Here is a 22490-nt window from a genome sequence, read left to right as displayed (position 1 = left end):
ATCACTTGGGCCAATTGCCTTGTGTGATAGACGACTAAGCCCAGACACGGGAATGACTTCACTCTGGTAGCTCAGAAAATCTCTGGTGGGCACCCAGCCACCCTTTATTGAATCAGCTATTCAGTTCTCTACATGGCATTCGTCTCTAATATTTTCATGTGTATTTGCTTATTTTCTGCCTCTCCCTTACCTTAGAATGTAATATTTAATAGCTGAGCCCTCGTCTGTCAAAAACAGCGTTTTGCCCACATGATAGACACTCAATGGGCATTTATTGAAAGAGGAATAGACCAGGTGTAATCAGGCTTGCTTCCTCCTGAACCAGTGATCTTTACACAGGACTTGGGTTTGGAGGGTATCCATCCATAATTCTGTTTCCTGCTAGGGTTTTTCCTAATCATTCCTGCAGAGACTAAAATCAACCACCCAATAATAACTGTAGCTCATGTGGCTTCAGATAGTGAAGAGCTAAAAATAATCATCGTTACATTCCTTTAAAAGTAGTAACCACTGACCACCTCATACCTATTGTGATGGCTACTGTAAAACTACTGTGTTACAAGAATGTGGAGCAGTTGGAATCCTACCCACTGTTAGTGGGAATGTAGGATGGTACAGCTGTTACGGAAAACAGTATGGTGGTTGCTCGAAAAATTAAACATAGAATTACCATATGATTCAGTAATTCCACTTCTGGGCAAACACCCAAAAGAATTAGAAGCAGGGTTTCAAAGACAGATTTGCATATCCACCTTCAAAGAGCATTATTTAAAATACCTAACATGTGGAAGCAAGACAAGTGTCCACCAACAGATGAATGGGTAAATGTGGTAGATGCATACAATGGAATATTATTCAGCCTTAAAAAGGAGAAAATTTTGCCACATGCTACACCATGAATGAACCTTGAGGACAGTATGCTAAGTGAAATAAGCCAGACACAAAAGGACAATTACTGTACGATTCCACTTATATGAGGTACTCGGAGTAGTCAGAATCATAGAGACAGAAAGTAGAATGGTGGTTGCTGAGGGTAGGGGGTAGAGAGAGTGGAGAATTATTGTGGAATGGCTATGGAGTTCTACTTTTGCAAGATGAAAAGGGTTCTGGACACTTGCAACAATGTGAGTGTCCTTAACACCACTGCATTGTACACATGAAAATGGTTAAGATGGTGAATTTTAAATTATGTGTATCTTACCACAGTTTAAAAAAATATGAACCACTGAGGTATGTATAGCTCTTTCCTTTGATCCTTATAATAACCTTGAACTGTTAGAATGGTCCCATTTTATAGTGAGGGAGATAAGGCTCAGGGAAGTGAAGTGAATTGCCCAAGGCACATAACTAGAAAATGGTGAAGCAGAGCCTCATACTCGGATCTCCTGGTTCCATGCCCAATGCTGGCTTCCCTCACATCAGGGGAGAGGATGTATAGTTGAATTAATTTGACCTCTGGTTGAAATATATGCAAGAGATTGAGACTTAGCAATTCATGGGGGGAAAAAAGACTATAAATGTGTACATGTGTATACGTGTGTGTGTGTGTGTGTGTGCATGTGTGTGAGGGGGGGGTGGACTGGGGGAGCATGCAAGCAAGCTCCCAGCCACCTGCTTCATGCTACTTCAATTTCCCTCCCTCCCTGAATCTTCAGAGGGCAGGTGTGAGTCAACTGTAAACATGATGAGAAAAGGTCACCCAGTAGTCCCTCAGATGGCAAAATGAGAATTGACTGGCGTGGAGATTGTCTGGCTACATGGAACTCAGCCCTTTAAGATGACCAGGAAAGACCATGGCTCCCTTTGAAATGGCTCCATTAGCTGTCCTCTCACACCCTACCTCCACCGCTTCCTACCTCCTGGGGAGACGAAAGATGACAAAATGTGCTTACAAAACTAAATCAGACCTAGTGAGAGAAAGGCGGAGCGGTGGAAACAGCACTGAGCACGAGTCAAGCCCAATCCTACTTGCCCAGACCACCAGCTCCCCATGTAATGCCGGGCACATCCTTCCTCAGCCCCAAGGGTTGGGCTGCTATTCCTACCAGCATTTTCATATACTGAATTTAGAAGGTAAGCACACTCTCCCAAGGGGAGTCAAAAATACAAAAGGATCAGCTAGCCTCTTCAAAATAGCTCTTATTTATCACCGGCTTACTGGAATTTTGATGGACACCTCACATATAGTAGCCCACCACTTGACAACTTTTTATGATGAGACTACACTGAGAGGTAATACCACATTTACCAGAGTATTTGCCTAGGTGATAAAGAACAGAGTCAGAATTTGTCTATTTCCAAAGTTGAATTCAACAGCCAAGTTATACAGAGCTATGGAAGCATGAGGAGACAAGGAAGAAGTTAGCTCTACCCATCAACCCCTGGGAAAATCTTCATGCAGAAAGGGGGGGCACCAAAGTTGCAAGAAAGCAATTGACAGGTAGATAGAGGGTGCATTTTGTGAAGCAAGAACACATAAGCAAAGTCAGGATGGTGGAGAACACAGATTTCTGGAAAACGATAAATAATCCTGTTTGGTTTAAGGCTAGTTGCATTCAGCTGTGGCTGGAGACCATAATTCCACCAGATGATAAAGAACTTTGAATGCTGGACCTGGACTAAGAGGATTAGAACTTACTTACATAGACAACAAGGTACCACCAAAAATTTGTATCAAAGGATTTATCAGCAATTGTCAATATTGTCTCCTTTATAAGTATTCTTTACATGTTGTGAAGAAATTAAACATATCTGAAGTGTTTCAAAGAGGAGATGTTTGTTTTCATTGCATCTTCCAGAGGCATCACCAGCTGACACCGCCCACTAGGTGAGCAATGGTGGCGTATCGGTGCTTAGACCCGCTTACATGCACAGTGAAGTCAGCTAACCTCACTGGCTTTTTTCCTAGAATAATAAGACATTTTGTTTTGTTTTGTTTTCTCTGATGCTTTAGGAAGGGTTAAGAAACTTCAAGGAACTTCGAGCCAAATTTCAAAAGTTTGATGTGCCATCTCTTCCAGGACCTATTAAATTCTCAGCAGGCGTTCCTCAAAAGGGTGATATTGGAAGCACACAATCAACAAGAATTTTGGCCAATGGGAAACTCCTCTTGTCCAACCAAAATCCGCTCCCACCATGCTGTTCTAGTGTGGAACCCCAGCTTCTAAAACCCCAGGAAACAAAGTTAGCCCAGAGGGGTGAGATTCAGAAATGTTCGAATTCCCCAGGACCTCCGGAAAGGTCTCCTGGTTCTGCAGTAAATTCCCAGAAAACTTCTTTCCTGTTAGACATGAGTCAGTCGAATGCCGAGATAACCAACAAAAGGAGAGTCGTGGTGAACAAGAGCTTCAAAGATAAGCTCTGGAACTGGGAGAAGGTTTCATCTCAGAAGAGTGAGTTGTCTTCAGCCTCTCTCCTTGCCAGTTGCGCACGCAGGGCCTTCCATCTGGAGGAGGAGAAAAGCAGAGGGCTTCCTCCAAAGGAACCCAGGAGAAAGCTGGAAATAAAAGGACCACAGACCCTGCCTTCCCAGAGGCACTTGATGGCCCAAAGAGAATCACTTGCCTCTCCTGAAGATCCCACTTTTCTACTTGTTCAACATGGCAGGAAGAGCCTAGAAAATCCTCTTCCTGAGAGGAGCCCAGTGAGGGGCTCCTGCCAGCCTATCTATGAGAGTGAACTTGCCAACCAGGCCCCAGGTGAGATGTAATCCCTGTGGGCCCAGGGGAGGGGCCACTGTGTTTTTCTAATTTAGAGCCTATGAAGACCATGTATGATCTGGGTGAATTTTGCCCCAAATGCCAGGGCAGGTATTCTAGGCCCATCTGCCAAATTGTAATTTCAGGTTTGGGTAAAGTGCTTAATCTCCTGGAATTCTATTGAAAGATAGTTTGGGCAAGCTTGGGTTTGAATCCTAGCTCTACTTCTTACAACATGCATGAACTTGGGCAGTCTACTTAACCTCTTATAGCCTGGTCTGCTCTCCTGTAAATCAGATTCATCACCAATCTGCCCCAACTTGGTAAACAGCACAGCCATCCTCCTAGCTGCTCAGGCCAAAAACCTAGGAGCCATACTCTATTCCTCTCTCCCTCTCATTCTTTGCATCCACTCCATCAGCAAGCTCTTGGTTCTACCACCAAAATATGTTCTGTATCTCTCCACTTTGGCCCATTTCTGCCCTCTGCCCTGTCTATATCACTGTCATCTCTCACCTGGACCACAGTGGTCCAGCTGGTTTCTCTGCTTCCACACTCTTGCCCTCCACGACCCTGTTCTCCCAGCAGGCACAGTGATCCTCTAAAGCACAAATTAGATCACATCACTCCCCTGCTCAAATTCAACCCTAGCCATCTCACACCAGCTGATGCCATTTGGCCCTTCCTACCTCTCCTTCTACTACCTTGGCCTTTTTGCTTTTCCTTAGATAAACCAAGCTAGTTCCACCCCAGGTTCTTTACACTTGCTGATCTCTCTGCCTGGCACAAGCTTCCCCCGTCTTTGATGTCTCACTCCCTCACTTCATCATGGTCTCTGCTAGGGTCACCTGTTGTGAGTGGAATTTGTGAGTCGCCATCTACAATAACCACCCCTCCTCCGTCAGTCTCTGTCTTCTTACGTTGCTTTGGTTTTCTTCATTGCCCATCCCTACCTTGTATATTGTTACATATCTGTTTGCTTGCCTCAGTCAAATGTAAGTTACATAAGGATTAAAAACTCTCTTCCTTATCACCATATCCCCAGCACCTAAAAGAACAAGGCCAGGTTCAACAGGTCCTCAAAACCTATTTATTGAATACTTGAATGAATGGGTGGATGGACGGGTGGGTGGAGGGATCTCCTGCTTACAACCGTATATGTATTTAGAGTAGAATCTAAACTACTTACCACTGATTTCATGGCTCTGCACCTTCTGGGCCCTGCTTATGGATCTGACTTACTGCTGCCCTGGCTCACACGTGGACACACTGGATTTCTTGCTATTCCATGAAGAGACTTTATTATGCTCGGGACATTTACATTTGCTCTTTCTCTTCCTAGAAAACTCTTCTTTGAGCTCTCTGTAGCTACATTTAGGTCTGAGTTCACATGACACTTTCTCAGATAATCTTTCTCTAACCTCTGTATCTAAAGACCACTGCCTCACCATGAGCAGTTGGCATTCTTTCCTATCAGCCTGTTCTATTTCTTTCATAGAACTGACAAGTCTCTGTGATTACCTTGTTTGTGTGTTTCTCATCAGTCTCCTCCTATTAGAATGAAAATTCCTGAGGGCAAGGCTCTGTCTGTTCTTGTTCTTAACTCTATACCCAGCTTCTAGAATGATGCCTGGACTGTAGTAGATAAATTGTTATTGATGAGGGGATAGGAAAGTAGAGTGAATGGGGGGAAGGAAAGAAGGAGCTGTTGAGGGGATTAAATGAGATGACCCATGTCCATCTCTTAGCACAGTGCCTGGTAAAAATTAGGAACCCAGTTTGTAAGGGATCATTCATTTTCACTACATTTTCTCCTTAACTTGATAAAAACTGAAATTTCTGACATCATGACTTATAATCAAAGCCTAAGAAGAGAGGACTTGGTCCTGACTGATGTAACCCCTGCTAGTGGGGCAAGAGGAAGCTTCCCTCCCCACCCCACCCCACCCCTGGCCTCTTTGCTCTTAGAAGGCAACAGGGCTCTGAGGAAGTTGTACAGAGGCCAACGTCTTTACTTTTTGGCATGGATGGTACATGTAGTCAACCACTGTATTATGTGAACCCCAAATCAAGGCCCTTGGATCATACAAGGTTTTGTGCTATTTTCACTGTAAGAGGCAGATACGATTTTTCATGTATAACATTGGAATTTCTTTTGGAGTTTGGCTTCTGAGCACAGAAGGATGAAATGTATGAAATTGAGATTGTCCTGGAAAATTCCAGGACTCAAAACCCCAAAATCCACAGGTGCCCACGTACCTCAAAGTTAGCCTTAAAGCTTGCCCTAGGCTATGAGTCCTGGAAATCGGAGATCAATTCGTCCTCTTTATAGCCCCCATGTTATTTGCATGTCCTAAGTGATTGAGGCATCCTTTAGGGGGATAGTCACCATCCATTTCCTTGGAAGTAGGCACCATGCTCGATGCTGGCAGGAGATTGGTGTGGCCTGGTGCCTGCACACAAGCAGCTATCACTCGATGGGAAGATGGACCCGCCCCTCTCATATGCCACAACACTGAGAGAGAGGTGTTAACAGTACATTGTGGGGGTACAAAACAGAGAGTGGTTAATTCTCACCTCGATTTTGAAATCAAATAAAGCTTCCCAGAGGAGGTGTCATTGGAACAGGACCTTAAAAAATGAGTCAGAGCTTTCTAAGAAAGAAGTGAGGGGAGAGCATCCCAGAACCAAGAAGGGCATGAACAAAGTCTTGGATATACGATGGCTTTTTAAATCAAATCTGGAGAATTGAGAAGCCATCGGTGTGAATGAAAGATATTTGGGCTCGAGGTTGGGAAAGTAGGATGGTAAACGGTGGTAAGAGAAGAATCTGGAAATGTGGATTGGGGTCATGTGGTATTTATATGCCAGAGGATGAGGTACATACATGGACGTCCTGCCGAGGAAGCCAGGCTTCAGCCTCGGGCAGCAGGCTGGTGACATGATCAGCCTGATTTGCGTTTTGATCAGGGCACTCTGGCCAGTAGGAAGAGAATAGAGGGGAGAGAGACTGAGGCAAGGACTGGTCAGTTTCACCCAAGAAGCCATGAAATGGAGATAGTAATAACCTGCATTTTCTTTTTATAATCCATGCTTAGAAAAACAGCCAGTTGATAGGCATCACCAATTTCTCAAAATGAAACCACTGCCTTCCATCAAGTCCCTGGGTCCTCCTCCCCCAAAGCCTCCGAAGCCCCCAGTCGTGAACCTCCAGGCCTTCCAGAGGCAGGCAGCTGCAATTTCCAAGGCCCACAGGGAAGGTAAGGAAATGCACAGGGCCCCGCACACAGCCAGCCAGCAGGAGTCATGGTTCCAGCGCCCGTGTCCCCCCTGTTACCTCCCTCTCTGTGTCAACTCCCAGATGATAATGCTCAGCTGCTTTTCCATGGGGCTGGACATCCATCACTGGTTATTTCACATACAGGCTGTGGCAGCTTGCCCGTGAAATGACAAATCTGTGGGAATTGGCCCCTTATCGCTCCTGGGCCAGCCCGCTTCCCCTGAGAGCATTGCATTTGATCACTGGGAATCTGTCCAAGAGGAAGAAAAAGAAAAGTAGTCGAGCACGGAGCAGGGAGCTTTTGTGTTTCCTACAAAGCCTGTGTTGTCAACACAATCAGTGCAGTAGGAGAGGGGAGAGAGTGAAAAGGGAGGAAAGGCACTGTGAACTTGACCTGTGATCCTAATGCGGGTCCCTCAGGCCTCTCTGATCTGCCTTTGGTAATTAGCTGAAGGGCCCCCACCCCAGCCCCCACTGGCCCTTTCCAGGAACTGAAGCGTCCTGGGAAGTCCTTTTTCTGTGCTGTTTTGTGTTTTCCTCTGCTACTTAAAGAAACACCTTCTCATTCCCTCTCCACCTGCACCGTGCTCTGATCTTGTTGACACTTCAAATGCCTTTGCTTATGTTTGCGCTAATGAAACATGAGACGAACACACACTTTGGGGTGGTATGTAGTGCCGCGCTGACATTTGTCTTACTGTGGCCACGAGCGTCAGCAGATGGTACACTCAGAGAGCTGATGCCATCTGCATTGTTCATTTGACTGCTTTGAACAACCTCATGGCAGTTAAATTTCTTGAACTCACTCAGTAGTTCTCAAAGTTCAGCCTGCACCAGAGTCACCTTGAGGACTTGTCAAGACACAAATCACAGGGTCCTATTCCCAGAGTTTTCTGGTTTATTCGGTCTAGATTGGGTGCCTAAGAATTTGCCTTTTTAACAAGTTTCCCGGGGGGGATGCTGATGTTGCTGGTTGAGGGATCATACTTGGAGAACCACTGCTGCAAGTCCTCTTGTCTTATCCTAAAAGGAAGTTCATCTTGTGTCCCCTCGTGCATGCACCTAATCTCAGTTGATTTGGCCAAGACCCCCTAAGTGCCAACCCTAGTCCCCCAAGGTCCCATTTCCGCTCCACCAAGATGAACCAGGAGAAACTCACCAGACTGCAAGCCCAGGTGCACATTGGTGAGAAAGGAACCGCTTGCCAGAAAAAGGTGGTTCATAGAACGGCTACAGCCCTAGTTCTCCTTTTTTTTGGGGGGGGGGGGGTTTAAGATTTTATTCATTTATTTGAGAGAGAGCGTGAGAGAGCATGCATGGGGTGGGAGAGGGGCAGAGGGAGAAGCAGACTCCCCACCGAGCAGGGAGCCCGATGCGGAGCTCGATCCCAGGATCATGACCTGAGCCAAAGTGATAGCGTGCATTTACTGAGAGCTTACTGGTGTGCCAAGCATTGTTTAAACCCTTTCCATGACTCATCTCATTTATGCTCACAAAAACCCTGAGAGATGAGTGTTACTGTCATCCCCACTTTACAGATAAGGACATACCCTTAACCGGCTGAGCCACCCAGGTGCCCCAAACCTTAGTTCTCCTTAAAGAAGTGAGGGGTAAACAATATCTCTGGTATTGAAGAAATGAATATAGTTACAAACCAAGGAACCACGATCCCTTTCCACAAGCCTGAAGTCCAGGCATCGGGGGCAGCGACGGCCCTCACCATCACAGGCCATGCTGAGGAAGCAGGTGACAGAAATGCTACCAGTGTCTTAAACCAACTTGGTGCAGACCATCTGACTAGTTGAGGACGACTGGCTGAAGCTCTGCACACACGATGCGTGGATGGAAATGCACCACTTGCTACCAGAGAGGAGGAGGAAGGGGAGGAGGTTCCAGACCTTGTGGAGAATTTTGACGAAGCTTCCAAGAATGAAGCAAACTGAATTAAGTCAACTTCTGAAGAAGATGAAACTTGAGGAAGTGACTAGGAGCTGCTGTTTTATATGATGACTGCTTTTTAAAATTTTGTTTATGGATCTGACGGACTCGAGATCTCTAGTATTTTTAAGCCCAAGCCCCTTGGACACTGCAGCACTTTTCAGTTTTTGCTTAGACACTATTCGTTCCTTGCAGCTCATTAACCTGGAGAAGTCTGGGAAGTTTGAAACAAGGTTAATGAAGGTCTTTGCCTGGTTAAAAAAAAAAAAGAAAAAAAAAACAAAAGAACTCTCTTATAAGTATACTTTAATAATAATTTGGCCACCTCCATAACAGAGAAGGCTAAGTATGATTTTTATAAACACTAAATAATTCAGACCTCAAACCCTCTCTCTGAAAGCAAAGAATGTTGTCAGAGAACATAGAACAAAGCACCAAGTCTTCTGTAGTAAAATGGCCTTTGTAAATCCCAGCTCCCCAACTCACTAGCTATTTAAGTTTGGGCATCTTACTCACTGAGCCTCATTGTCCTTATCTGTAAAGTGGGGATGACAGTAACACTCATCTCTCAGGGTTTTTGTGAGCATAAATGAGATGAGTCATGGAAAGGGTTTAAACAATGCTTGGCACACCAGTAAGCTCTCAGTAAATGCACGCTATCACTATTGTAAGCTCGTGTTGAGCAGCCACACTCTCTTTGCCCTGGGTGCTGTGAGAGACATGAGAGTTAAGGAGAGAAACGCCCCCCACCCCACCCCCCCACACACAAGTTCTGGTGCTCCAGAAGGTCAGAGTCTCATCCGAAAGATCAAGATCGTATTCATATAGAAACACCATATAGTGTGGGTGAGTGCTGCGCTGCAGGACGGAGGGCCTCCTAGGTGTCGAGGGGCAGGGAGGCTTGGGGCACCAATGAGTTGCCACTCCTCATTTTGTCTCTGGGGCCAGGGCATTGCACAGACAAAGTTCACTTTCATGAACTTCACGTAGGCTGCCACCTACGCCCCTTTTCACTGTGCCTCTTGCTCTTGCAGCAGCCGTAGAAGAGACCTGCCTGCCTCCAGAGAGGTGAGTACCTGTTTCTTAATTATGGGGGATCATAGCGCATGGCGCATTGACAGGCTGTTTAGCCAGCCTGAGAGCAGGCAAAAAGCACAAGGCAGGTGTCTGCATATCTCAGAAGGGTTGCAGGAAGAACAGATTTATAAGCCACAAACTGCAACTTTTGTTTTAGAGGCGAGATTAAATAAACTGCATTTAACTGCTGTGCTGACGTTAAGTTGCAAAGGTGGTCCTCTGAGGTACTTTTATTTATTATACAGCTGGGTTCAGTAAATTGAAACATCAGCCTCCATAGTAATAAATCAAATTAGAGGCTGCAGAATGCTGTGGGCATTGGTGTGATGTTAGGACTTGGTAATGGGACAAAAGACCTTCTGTTTTTGCTGTACTTATTCTGAGAATTTTGCCATGTAAGTGTCAGGTTGTTAATTCACTCAACCAAATATATCTGTTGAGTCCTTTGATGTGTCATACATTGAACTGGCTACTTTTTACAGATTTTCTTGCTTCCTTTTCTCAAGGCTGCAAAATTGCTGCTGCTGGCCTCATTTTATAGTTAAAGGTACTTGGGCTCAGAAAGTCTGGCCACTTGCAGAAACATGATTCCAGCCCAAGTACCCCCAAACTATTTTTTCTATTGAATATAATGGAAACATAAGATTGTGTAAATTGGAGGTATACAAGGTGTTAGTTTCATACATATATAAATCACAGTATGACTACTCCAGTAGTGTTAGCTAACACCTTGATCACCTCACATAATTCTCATTTCTTTTTTTGTGTTGAGAACAGTTAGCAACTTTAAAAGTTATAACACATACTTTTTACCATAATCACTCTTTGTACATTAAATCTCCAGAACTTATCTACTAGTTGTAAGTTTGTACCCTTAAACAACATCTCCCCAATTTACTCACCCCTCAGCCCCTGGTAACTACAATTTACTCTGTTTTTACAAGGTTCGGTTTTTTAGGTTTCATGTATAAGTGATACTATACAGTAATTGTTTTTCTGACTTATCTCACTTAGCATAATGCTACCAAAGTCCATCCATGTTGTCACAGATGACAGGATTTTCTTCTTGTGGCTAAATAACATTCTATTGTACATCTACTTCACATCTTCTTTATCCATTCATCTGTTGATGGACACTTGGGTTGTTTCCGTATCTTGGCTATTGTGAATAATGCTGTAGTGTTAACATGAGTGTAGCAGTCTCTCTTCAAGGTGCTGACTTCATTTTCTTCAGACACATACCCGGGAGTGCTGGATCATATGGCAGTTCAATTCTTAATCGAACCTCAATACTCTTTTCTGTAATGGCTGTACTAACAGGTACGCCCAAACTGTTTTGATTATATCACATCACTTCCCTCACAAAGATGTTCCTTTTCTCAAGAAGGTCAGCCTTAGAAGAAGTAAGCATAAGGGTGCCTGGGTGGCTCAGTTGTAAAGCGTCTGCCTTTGGCTCAGGTCATGATCCTAGGGTTGTGGGATCAGGCCTCGCATCCAGCTCCCTGCTCCGCGGGAAGCCTGCTTCTCCCTCTCGCACTCCCCCTGCTTGTGTTCCCTCTCTCACTGTGTCTTTCTCTGTCAAATAAATAAATAAAATCTTTTTTAAAAAAAAGAAGTAGGCATAAAAACAAATAATCATATTATTTACCAAATGTTTATAATAGTAGAGTGTGTTAAGTTTTCTAATAGGGGAAAGCACAAGATTTAGAGGTTTCGCAAATATGGGAGTGATTGTCCTTGGGAGGGCCAATGAAGTCTTGGTAGAAAATGTATCCGTTATCTTTTGCTACAATCATACTACATGATAAGCAACAAAATATCCATAGCACACAGCAGGAGTATGGGTTTGGCTGATCTGGACTGAGCTCAGCTGCTATTGCTAGTATGTTGCAAACTACCGAGGCAGTTTTGCTGATACCGGTTGCTCATGTGTAGGGGGGGTCAGCCTGCAGCCGGCTGATCTCGGATTGCCTTGGCTGACATGAGTGGGGCAACCTGACTTAGCACCAGCTGTCTCACCCTCCAGCAGGTTAGCTGAGGAACGATCTATAGCCACAGCAGACAAGCAGGACAATCCCCATTGCACAAACACTTTTTCAACTCTGCTGTGTCACATTTGCTAACATCCTCTTGGTCAAAGAAAGTCACATGGCCCAGCTTCAGAGTGGGAGGATGCCAAAACTTTACCTAAAAAGGGTCAGGGACCCAGGAAGGAAATATTTGCAGGGAGTACCGAGGATAGACATGTGCTGGGTACCATAGGGAGGGTTGCTATAGGCAGAGGCGGGAAGTGTAAGGAAGCAGGTCTCAATGGTGAAAATTAGAAATAGGTAAGTAGAATTGGTGTGGAAAGGGTGGTATGAATGGAGAGAAATGCTATTGCAGGGGAAGACAGCGACCAAATCTTGGAGGTTCTTATTCACCAAGGAATTGACCATGGGTGTTGGGCATGGTTCATGTGTCCCAGGAACTCCTAGTTTAGTCGCCCATTTAGAAGAGTTAAGTGACTGCACATGGTGAAGCCACATTCTATGTGCATTTATGCAAAAGAGAAAATTCAGACAGCTAAGGCAATGATTTGCCCTGCTTACTCGATGAACATGGGCCCCTCAGTGTGACAGTTTGAGGGGACAATGTAATTCTGCTGTGCTCTGAGCCAGTCTTGGCTCCCTCAGGACTCACATTCTGTGAGCATCTCAGCGTGACTGTATGTGTGCTGTGATTGTAGTGTATAACTAGATAGATATTCTTCCTACAGTTTGGCTCTGAACTAAGCTGACTTCTTCTCTGGCCCTTTAATCAAAGACAGCAGTCTGTTTCCACATGGAGGACAAGCTTGCTTGATGGGCAAGTACTGGGAAACAGTGGCAAGTCTCCAATGTAACAGCTTCTTCCTAAGGGATTTGGGAGGGCAATTGGACTGTTGTGTCCTTTCACACTGGCTTTAGAACCTAACCATCATCAGAAATGAGGTTTGTTGTACCTCAGTTATGATATGGACCATAGTGTTGTCAGAGTACAAAGCAAAACAGACAAAGAGGGACCTGGGATACTTAGGGGAGGCTTCATGGAGGAGGAAAGATCTTCAGATGTCTCCTGCATGATGGGTCAGAATTAGTAGGTTTACTTATTCCCTTTTGTGAAACTGTACAGTAGGTGAAGGCAGGGCATTGTTCCCAGAAATGACCACATTCCTGACTTATCATTGGTTAATGGATGATGGATAGACCAATGGATGTTCAGTATAGAGATAGAACATGACTGAAAACAAGGCAGTAGTAATAAAGTGGAGGATGAACAGACACAAAGTATTCTGATGTGGAAGAATAAGAGACAAGGTTGGATCCTAATGTTAATTACATGCCATGCTGAGGATTTAGGACCATAGCTTGCAGTGATGAGTTTAAACAAGTAAATGCCATGATGCTGAGCAGCCTTAGATACAATTTCCATGGAAACCAGTGCTTGTTTGGAAAGAACATCTCCTGTGGTCATGGTATTAATCTTCAGTACAGATACTAGATTAGGAACAGAATATATTGGGTCTCATTACTGGAAGGGGACCTGGCAATTATTAACAAATCTGGGGTTTTTAATCTGAGCGCTACCACTTAACACCTACATAACCTTGGCCAAATGCCTTAACCTCTGCAAACCTTACTTTCTACTTATGTAAAATGGGAGGCTGATAAGACCTAACTCATATAGTTGTGGTGATGTTAAATGCAACAATAATTGTAAAGTGTTGAGTGCAGTACCGAGCATCTAGAGAGTGTTCCATAAAGCTTGCTTAGCTATCATATAACCCCCTCCAAAGGCAGGAATCCATGCTCAGAACCTTAATCTCTTCAAAAGTCCTTTGAGGAGGAGTTCATTCCCTGAAGAATAGGAGATAAGGTTGGATCCTAAAGTTAATTAGGTGCCATGCTGAGGAGTTGGGACCGTAGCTTTCAGTGATGAGTTAACTTAAACAAGTAATATGTTTTTCTTGTTGGGGCAGATTTTATTCATTTAACGTATTTTTTTTATTTAAATTCAATTAGCCAACATATAGTATATCATTAGTTTCAGATGTAGTGTTCAACAATTCCTCAGTTGCACATTCAACATATATTTGACTGTCTACTATATGCCAGACCCTCTCATATACATTGAGAACATAGCAGGGTATAGAGTAGGCTGAAGTATCTTACATGCATGCACACATATGTGCACACACACATTTGTTTTATTTATTCAAAAGTCCAAGGTGAGCTGGGACCAAAAACTCACATCCCTACCCCAGATTCCCAGCCATCTGTCCAAGATCTGCTCATTGGTAGAATAGACAGGGTCTTTACCCCTCCCTTACCTGACAGTTCTTAAAACATCTAAGGACTACATTCTGTTAAATAAAACTTTCATCACTTTCAACCATTATTCCCAAAATAGGAGTCTATGTTTTACCCATATTTTTATAGATATATGTTTTTAATCATCTTGTTAGAAATTCAGTGCATTTACAGTAGCTACTTTCACTTTTGAACCTTCACATCCTGCATTGTGTCCTGCAACGAGTACAAGTCTGGAGTCAGATTCCCATAGAGTCAGACCCCTCCTTTACACCTACGACAGCTCAGAGCTTTGATATATACATCTGTGAAGTGGACACAATAGTACTTCATTGATTGTCATGAAGACTAAATGAGATAAATTGCATAAAGCATGGAGTATACAGAAGATGCTCAATGAGTTTTGGTGTCCTCAACCCTTGGCCTCTCCATCCCTTGTTATATCTGGAATAAATATCTCATTAGTTCCCAAGAGTGCAATGACTCTTTGGAGATTATTCTCTGTCATCACTCTTTCATGCAAACCAAGTTGGCTGGCATCCCTCTTGAATAAGCAGCCCCTATTTGTATGAGCAAAGCAGGTTAGTCCCGGGGCAGCAATTAACGCTAGGTCTCTGTCAGTACTTAGCAGAGTCGGCTAATATTTTATTCATTAGCTATAAATATGGCTTTTCTCCCATTAAGAAGTGTCAGAGGGTAGTCCTGACTCAGGAAATCTCTGACTCAGATATTAAGGAAGGGAGAGCCTGCCTATTTCAGGAGAGAAGATTCATACAGTATAGTGTTTCTCAGACGAGGCTCCATGGGTAGGTCTCAGGAGTCCACCATTTTCTCTCCTGAAGTTTTAAATTTTGTATTTCATCTTAATGATAGTCTTTAAAAGATACTGTAAGCCTATTTTGAGTCTTCCAGATGATCTCTTTCAACCTAATATTTTGGAACACATTTTTGTATTTGTGTTTTTGATATTTCTACCCCCTGCCGAGTAGGGGGTAGAAGAAATATCACAAACACAAACTCCTCCTAGGGCTGGGCAGATTATGTGACTATGTCTAGAACCTGTGTTAGACAACAGTGAAGGAGAGATCCTGTGGAAATGGGAAGAAATGCCTTACCCAAGGTATTCAAGTAAAATATTGATAGAACAACAACACTGTGGTAAAGCAAAATGCATCTGTAATCTTTATTTGAATAGTGGTGAGTGCTATAAAGAGAATGTTTCAAAGAGCATTCAGATAGTAACTGGGGATGGGGAGTGGCATAAAGGATGTGTAGGATGATCAGGAAAGGCCTGAGGTGGTGACATTTGGGTTGAGACCTGCATCATGGGGACCCAGTCATGAGAGGTCTAGGAGATGGACATTCCAGGAGAGGGAATGGCTGGAGCAGTGTCTCGGGGAGACCTGTGTCTGCACGTTGGGAGGAAGGAGGGGGGGCAAGAGCTAAAGTACAGTGTGCTGGTGGAATGGTGGTTGTCTTGAGAGCTGTAGAGTGAATTTGGACGCTGCTCTCTAAATATGTTGGGAAACCAGAGGAGTTTTAAACCAGGGAGTGACATGAGCTGACATGTATTTTGTAAAGATCACTCTGGAGGCTACATAAATAATAGACTTAGTGTGAAAACAGGTAGAAACAGCTTCAGAAGCCATTGCAACAACAAAACAGTAACAATAAATAGAACAATCGGCATTCATATTGGTGGTGTTCTAAGCACTTTAAATATATGACTCCATTTATGACAATCCTGAGGTAGATGATATTCCAATTTTATAGATGAGGAAACTGAGGCACAAGGAGATTTAATCACTTGATATGGGCAAGATGGTAGAAATAGGGATTTTTTTTTAAAAAAGGGCCTCAAGATGTATTTTGGAGGAAAAGGAGTGATTGTGAGATCAGCTGTGGAGAATGAGACAGGTGGGCAAGAGAGGAATATAAGACCATTTCCAGGTGATTTGCTGTTTCCATCATTGTTGGCATCAGCATGTGTGGAGTCCTTGGCACATCATCAGTGCTCAGTACAATACTGACCCTTCCTGAAAGCTGTTTGGGATTTTTTACTTAAAACAAGCCTGTCTTACATGTGCATGTAAGACCAGAACCTCTTAGGACTAGTTTTTAAGTTGTTTGGAACTAGTGTTCTTTTGTAAATGGCTGCATTTCAGGTAGTCAAGACTGGTATAGACCTGCTCTGACTGACCAACAGCAAATCAGGTTCCTCCTGATGGTATCTGGGAAGTGAAGGGGGGCCCTCACATCCCAGTGTGCTAAATTGAATCACCATGGGGCAAGAATGCAGACAGGGGAATTTTTTAACCCTGTGCCTTATAAGTTTTAGACCCAGAATACTCAGGTGGCTTCAGCTCAAGCCACTTCAATGAATTATTATCCCTTTTTAATTGGGTTTCAGAAACACAACAAGGCCACTGTTTGGCCTATTTTTCTAAGGGCATTGTCGGCAAGAACAATCTTTATTTGGGGGTCTTCTTTCGTATTTTCAAGTATTCCTCCTTTAAAAAGAAATTCACCTATAGATTCTCTTTATTGAACACTTACCATAGACAAAGGCTTGTTCTCCATACTTAATGTCCAATCTCTCATTTTAAAACTCCCAACCAAAACCACCCCATGAAGTTGGTGGTTATCAGACTCTGACCACAGAGTCAGGTTAAGGAATCCAAGGTGATGCAGCTGGATCATCACCCTTGCAGTTTGACCAGTTTGACCTGGTCAACAGGGCTCCAGAGCATCACCTCTCAACCACTGCTGCAGACTGCCTTCCTGAGGATTCACGTTGGATCTTTACCTACAAAGAGGGCAAGGTTTAACAGATGCATGGCCTGCTCTACAAATTGAGCCTAGACATTCCCCAGGCAGGTGCTCTTGAATACCTCTCCTGCCTTAGGATTTCTTTTTCTGTCTGCAGAAAGGTCTGAGTGAGGGAGCCTGGCCAGGGTGGAGCTAAAGTATCAAAGTGTTTGGAGCCAAGTCTCACCTTTTCTCTTTAGTGGCATTCAGATGACAAGCTGGAAAAATTCATGACTTAGGAAGAAATCAGGCAATAAAGTTGCAGACTTGGAGCCTATTTTTGTACATAGGTTTATTCAGAAAGGTTGAATGGAAACTAATCTTTGAGTATGACCACGTGCTGGGCATTGCTTAGCCCTTTACACCTGTCGGACTCATGGTGGCCCCATGATCATCTTTGGAAAGCAAAAAACTGAGGGCTCAGAGATTTTTCATGACTTGCCCTAAAGTATAAGATAATACAGAGCTAATCTGGGATGTGAACTCAGGAGTGGATGTTTATAAGGATTTTCAACTACACTATCCTGTCTCAGAATTTTCCCAATGTGGAAAAAAAAAAAAAGAATTTTCCCAACATGAGAGATTTTTGAAGGTTATCTGTTAGATCCTAAATTCCATGATTGTCTTTCTCACCTTTCTCACCACCGGGAAGTAGATGCACAAGTAATAATTATTTAATGACTGAGTAAGGGATGGACCAATTGAGTGACAGATTGAGGGAGAAGGATAGACAGATAAAATGATACCACCTTCCATGAACTTTTATATAAATAAAGAAAGCATTCCTAGGGTCTCTCATCTGTATATTTTGCATTGATCTGCATGTCCAGTATCCTGTCCTTCTAATATTAAACAAAGCCAAATAATTAGAGCAATCTGAGCCCTTGTTTGCCCTTGCGTATCAAGGAAGGGCTCTTGCCATGGTAAGACGCGGACTCACACGAAAGCTTCTCTGTCCTCTGCTCCTTCTTAGTCTAGCATTCAGCTCCAAGTGACACTGCCAGGAAGCTTGTTCTTATTATTTTAGCCATCTTGGAAGCACTCCCCTCTCATGTCCCATTCAGTAGTTATTTACTCAAACTAATCACTGAGCACTTCGCTTCTATTTTACATTTAAAATAAAATTCAGAAACCCCAAACTCCTTACCAGGGCCAAGAAGGCCCTCCATGTTCTGGCTACTCTCTACTCTCTCCCTTGCTCACTGTCTTCAGCCCCCTGACTGGCCTTTTGGCCTCTCCTCAAACACAGCAAGCATGTTCTTACCAAGCACAGATGTTTGCTTCTTCCTGTGTGCAGGGTGATCTCCTCCCAGATCTTTAGCTGATGGCTTCTTTTCATTGTGCAGGATTCGTTCAGTCCGTCAGTTAGTCAGTGAATGTTTATTGAGCCCCAGCTATGTGCCAGACATGGTTCTGGATGCTGATAATGCAACAGAAAACACAGTCTCTGCCCTTGTGAATATACCTTTTAGTTGGGGAAAAGGACAGAGAAGCAAATAATGATAAAATGTAAGGCAATGATAAATGCTTACATGTCCACTTCCCCGACAGGAGACACCTGTGTCTCCTGTCCCAAGGTACCATCTGTTCCATGCAGAGACCTGCTTAATTCTTCTGTTAGTACTTACTAATGCTTCAAAAAATAATTATTCTGGTTTATTTTCTTTGTTATTCTACACCATGAGAGTCTTGAGTTCAAGGACCTTGTCTCTTATTTGCTTTTATATTCTAGAACAGGGCTTGGCACAGAGGAGGAGCTCAGTGAAAATGTTCATGATGGGACATCATCTGTCTGTCTGTGTAGGAGTTTTTAGTATCACTGTGAGCATCAGAGGAGGATCCAGACAACCGGGAGCCTATAATGTGCCAGGCATTGTATTTGTCAGACCCAGCAGTGAGTAATCTACAAGATCGCAGAGCAAAAGAGAAAAAGTTAAAGTAATAAAAAGTAATGAAATGATTTAAAAGATGAGGACAACTACTAAGAATTGTATAAAGCAAAAGGTTATATAGTTAGAGATGGTGGGAAAGTGGGCTATTTGGAAAAGGAAGTAGAAGAAGGACTTTCTTGAAGGCAACCTATAAGGGGAGACCTGATGGTTGAGAAAGAGCTGGCCATACAGAGGCATTCCAGGTGGCAGGAACAGCATTTGCAAAGTCCTTGAGGTGGGAGAGAGCGTGGCATCCTTGCAAGAGAGAGAGGAGGCCAGTGCGGTCAGAGTGTCCTGGGGGAGGAGGAGAATGGTTGACCGGAGTTTGGAGAGATGACTGGAAGTGAGATAATAAAGGGGAGGCACTTGATGGTTTTGTCGTTGTTGCTGTTTTTCATTAAGAATCATAGGAAGGGGGAGCCTGGGTGGCCAGTCAGTTAAGCATTTGATTCTTGATCTCAGCTCAGGTCTTGATCTCTGGGTCGTGAGATGGAGTCCCGCATTGGGTTCCATGCTGGGCATGGAGCCTGCTTTAAAAAAAAAAAAAAAAAAGGAATACTAAGAAGCCTCAGAAGAGTCTTAAGCAGGATTGTGATAAGGTTCAAATCCTCTTTTTAAAAGATCATTCTGCAGTCCCATCCATGTTGATGTAAAAGTTGGGTATTCATCCTTTCTGATGGCTGAGTAATATTCCATTGTATATATGGACCACATCGTCTTTATCCATTCATCTGTTGAAGAGCATCTCGGCTCTTTCCACAGTTTGGCTATTGCGGACATTGCTGCTATGAACATTGGGGTGCATATGGCCCTTCTTTTCACTACATCTGTGTCTTTGGGGTAAACACCCAGGAGTGCAATTGGCTGAGTCATAGGGTAGCTCTATTTTGAACTTTTTGAGGAACCTCCACACTGTTTTCCAAAGTGGCTGTACCAACTTGCATTCCCACCAACAGTGTAAGAGGGTTCCCCTTAGCCCAGTGATGGGTATTAAGGAGGGCACGTACTGCATGGAGCACTGGGTGTTATATGAAAACAATGGATCGTGGAACACCACATCAAAAACTAATGATGTAGTGTATGGTGACTAACATAATAAAATTTAAAAAAATAAATAAAAGATCATTCTGACCACTTTGTAGAGAATAGATTATAGAAGGAGCAAAGAGAATGACAATTTGTATTTAAAAGAAAAAGTCGGAGTTTGTGAAGAGTCCATTGGTGGTAAGGATCTGACAATCAGGAGAGCCACATATAAGGAAATACAGCAGCAGAAAGCATCCTGGTGTGTTCAGGAACCGTAATCTGACATGTTTAGAATGGATAGTATTGGGATGTGAGGGGGGCAGTGCAGCATGGAATAGTTCATTAAGTGTTGGCTGAATTATAGTATGGACTCAGATGGTACATATACTTAACTATATATGATTATATACAGCCTGTTTTTATTATTTCCCAGATTCTTGGGTGTTCCTCACCTTCCTGTTTAAATTATAAATTCTTTGAAAGCAGGTAGAGGATCTACCACCTCTTACCAGCTACATAATTGAAGTTTGCTTAAATGGAATGCTTTTGCAACCCTTGAAAATTAGAAGATCCAGGGAGTACATTATAAAGGTTTAAGAGCATAGACTTTGGGTTAAATGACCTCAGATTCCTATTTTGAGCTCTACACATGAGCTGTGTGATCTTAGAAAAGTAATTTAATATCTCTGGGCATCCCATTTCCTCACATGGGAGATGGTGAAATCAATAAATCCTACCTCCTAGGATCGCTGTGAGGATTGAGATGAATATCTGTAATTCCACAGAGTGTCGGGCAGTGTTGTCAACACTTGATAAATGGCAGCTCTTTGCTGTTTGTTGGTAGGAGCGGGGTTTGTCTGTAACAAGGTCTAATGCTACAGAAGGGCTGGAGTCAGCAGACAGGGTTCCTACTGAAAGCCTGCCTCTAGTTCTGAGGATAACCTACTCTACCTTTCTGTGAAACAGGTGGGGTTGGATATTATGGCCACCTCAAAGAGACACCCTGAAGTTTGAAAAGCTGATATTTTACAAGTTGACCTTACTAATGAAAATGAGGGCTTAAGGCTATTTTGTTTTAGGCTACAGAAGTTGCCAGTGGTTAAGTAAGAATCTGCTTTAGTGGTGGCATTAGAAGTCAGAGTGCTTTAATAAAGTCAAGCCTAAGGGCACCTGGGTGGTTCAGTTTGTTGGGCAGCCAACTCTTGATTGAGCTCAGGGTTGGGAGATCGAGCCCGACATTGGGCTCTGCGCTCAGCAGGGAGTCTGCTTCAGGATTCTCTCTCTCTTCTCCATCTGCCCCCCCCCACTTGTGCATGCTCACTTGCTCTCTCAAATAAATAAATAAGCTTTTTTTTAAAAAAAAAGGAAAGAAATAAGATTTAATTTGCACATCCTGTGGCCAGTCAAGTTAACACATAAAATTAATTACCAGAGTCATCATAGTTTTGTGGCCCTTTATAGGAAGAATGGAGGTATATATTCATAGATTAAAAACAAAGAAATTCCTACTGTCCAAAGTGATGTTGGAGGCATCGTATTTGTTGTTTGTTGCTGTTGTTGTTGAAATCAAAGGAGAATTAGTAAGGTCATGAAACATGTACTAGTAAGGTTGAGCTTACACACATATACACACACATCCATATGCATACATATGTATCTGTATATACACACATATGTATATATACACATTTAAACCACATGTATCATATACAGAGATATATACGCACAAACCCGTGTGTGTGTGTTCTGTTGAAATGAAGGAAGTGGTTGAGGTGGTGGCAGGAGCATGGAGTAGCAGAAGTAGTAGAAGAGGAAACGTAGAAGACAGAGTTTCAATAGCTTGTGAAAGAAGAGTGTCCTTGAAAATGTATCACGTATTTTTGTGAACCTGGCATAAATGCATTCCGAGATCCATTGTAGCATCTAGTCCTAGTCTTTTTTAAAAGTCTCGTCACCAGTCACTTAACTCAAGAGGAGGAGTTCTTAAGGTGAAGCCCTGTGGGAAGAGCAGTCTTACCGAAAGTTATTTATTGGAGATGGAACTTGCCCAGTTTGGGACATTGGGTAATTGAGAAATCAGACGGTTTTATACTTCTTTGTCACCAGGCACCTGTGGAATGTCACACACAGCCACTCCTGGCTAAGCTACCCCTGTTCTTATCTCCAAAATGGGTGGCCCACTGAAAGGAGAAGTGAAAGAAGCTGGGTTTTCAACTTCGCTTTACCTCCCTAATAAAATAAATACAAAAGTGCACCTAACAGGTTTTGCTGTTCAAGTCTCAGTTTTTCCACCTAACGTAAGCTCTTCTTTAGATTTTCCAGAGCCTTCTTGCCCTGAAAATTTTCAACTTACCCTCTTGTCGTGTGGAACAGGAGAAAATGAGAGAGAATATGTATTTGT

At 43.3% G+C, this 22490-nt stretch overlaps 1 protein-coding gene across 1 annotated transcript in view; it reads left to right on the top strand.

The window, feature by feature from the left end:
- Positions 1–22490, top strand: part of FYB2 (FYN binding protein 2) — a 131699-nt gene that overhangs the window by 26291 nt on the left and 82918 nt on the right. Inside the window, exons 2-4 of the mRNA XM_027569484.1 lie at positions 2954–3698; positions 6797–6958; positions 9951–9984. Coding sequence (XP_027425285.1) covers positions 2954–3698; positions 6797–6958; positions 9951–9984 — 941 coding nt within the window. The remainder of the gene's footprint in view (positions 1–2953; positions 3699–6796; positions 6959–9950; positions 9985–22490) is intronic.

The sequence above is a fragment of the Zalophus californianus genome, chromosome 4 (assembly GCF_009762305.2).
Source record: "Zalophus californianus isolate mZalCal1 chromosome 4, mZalCal1.pri.v2, whole genome shotgun sequence".
Classification (NCBI taxonomy): Eukaryota; Metazoa; Chordata; class Mammalia; order Carnivora; family Otariidae; genus Zalophus; species Zalophus californianus.
Note: the sequence above shows the minus strand (reverse complement) of the source record. Positions and strands in the feature narration are given on the sequence as shown.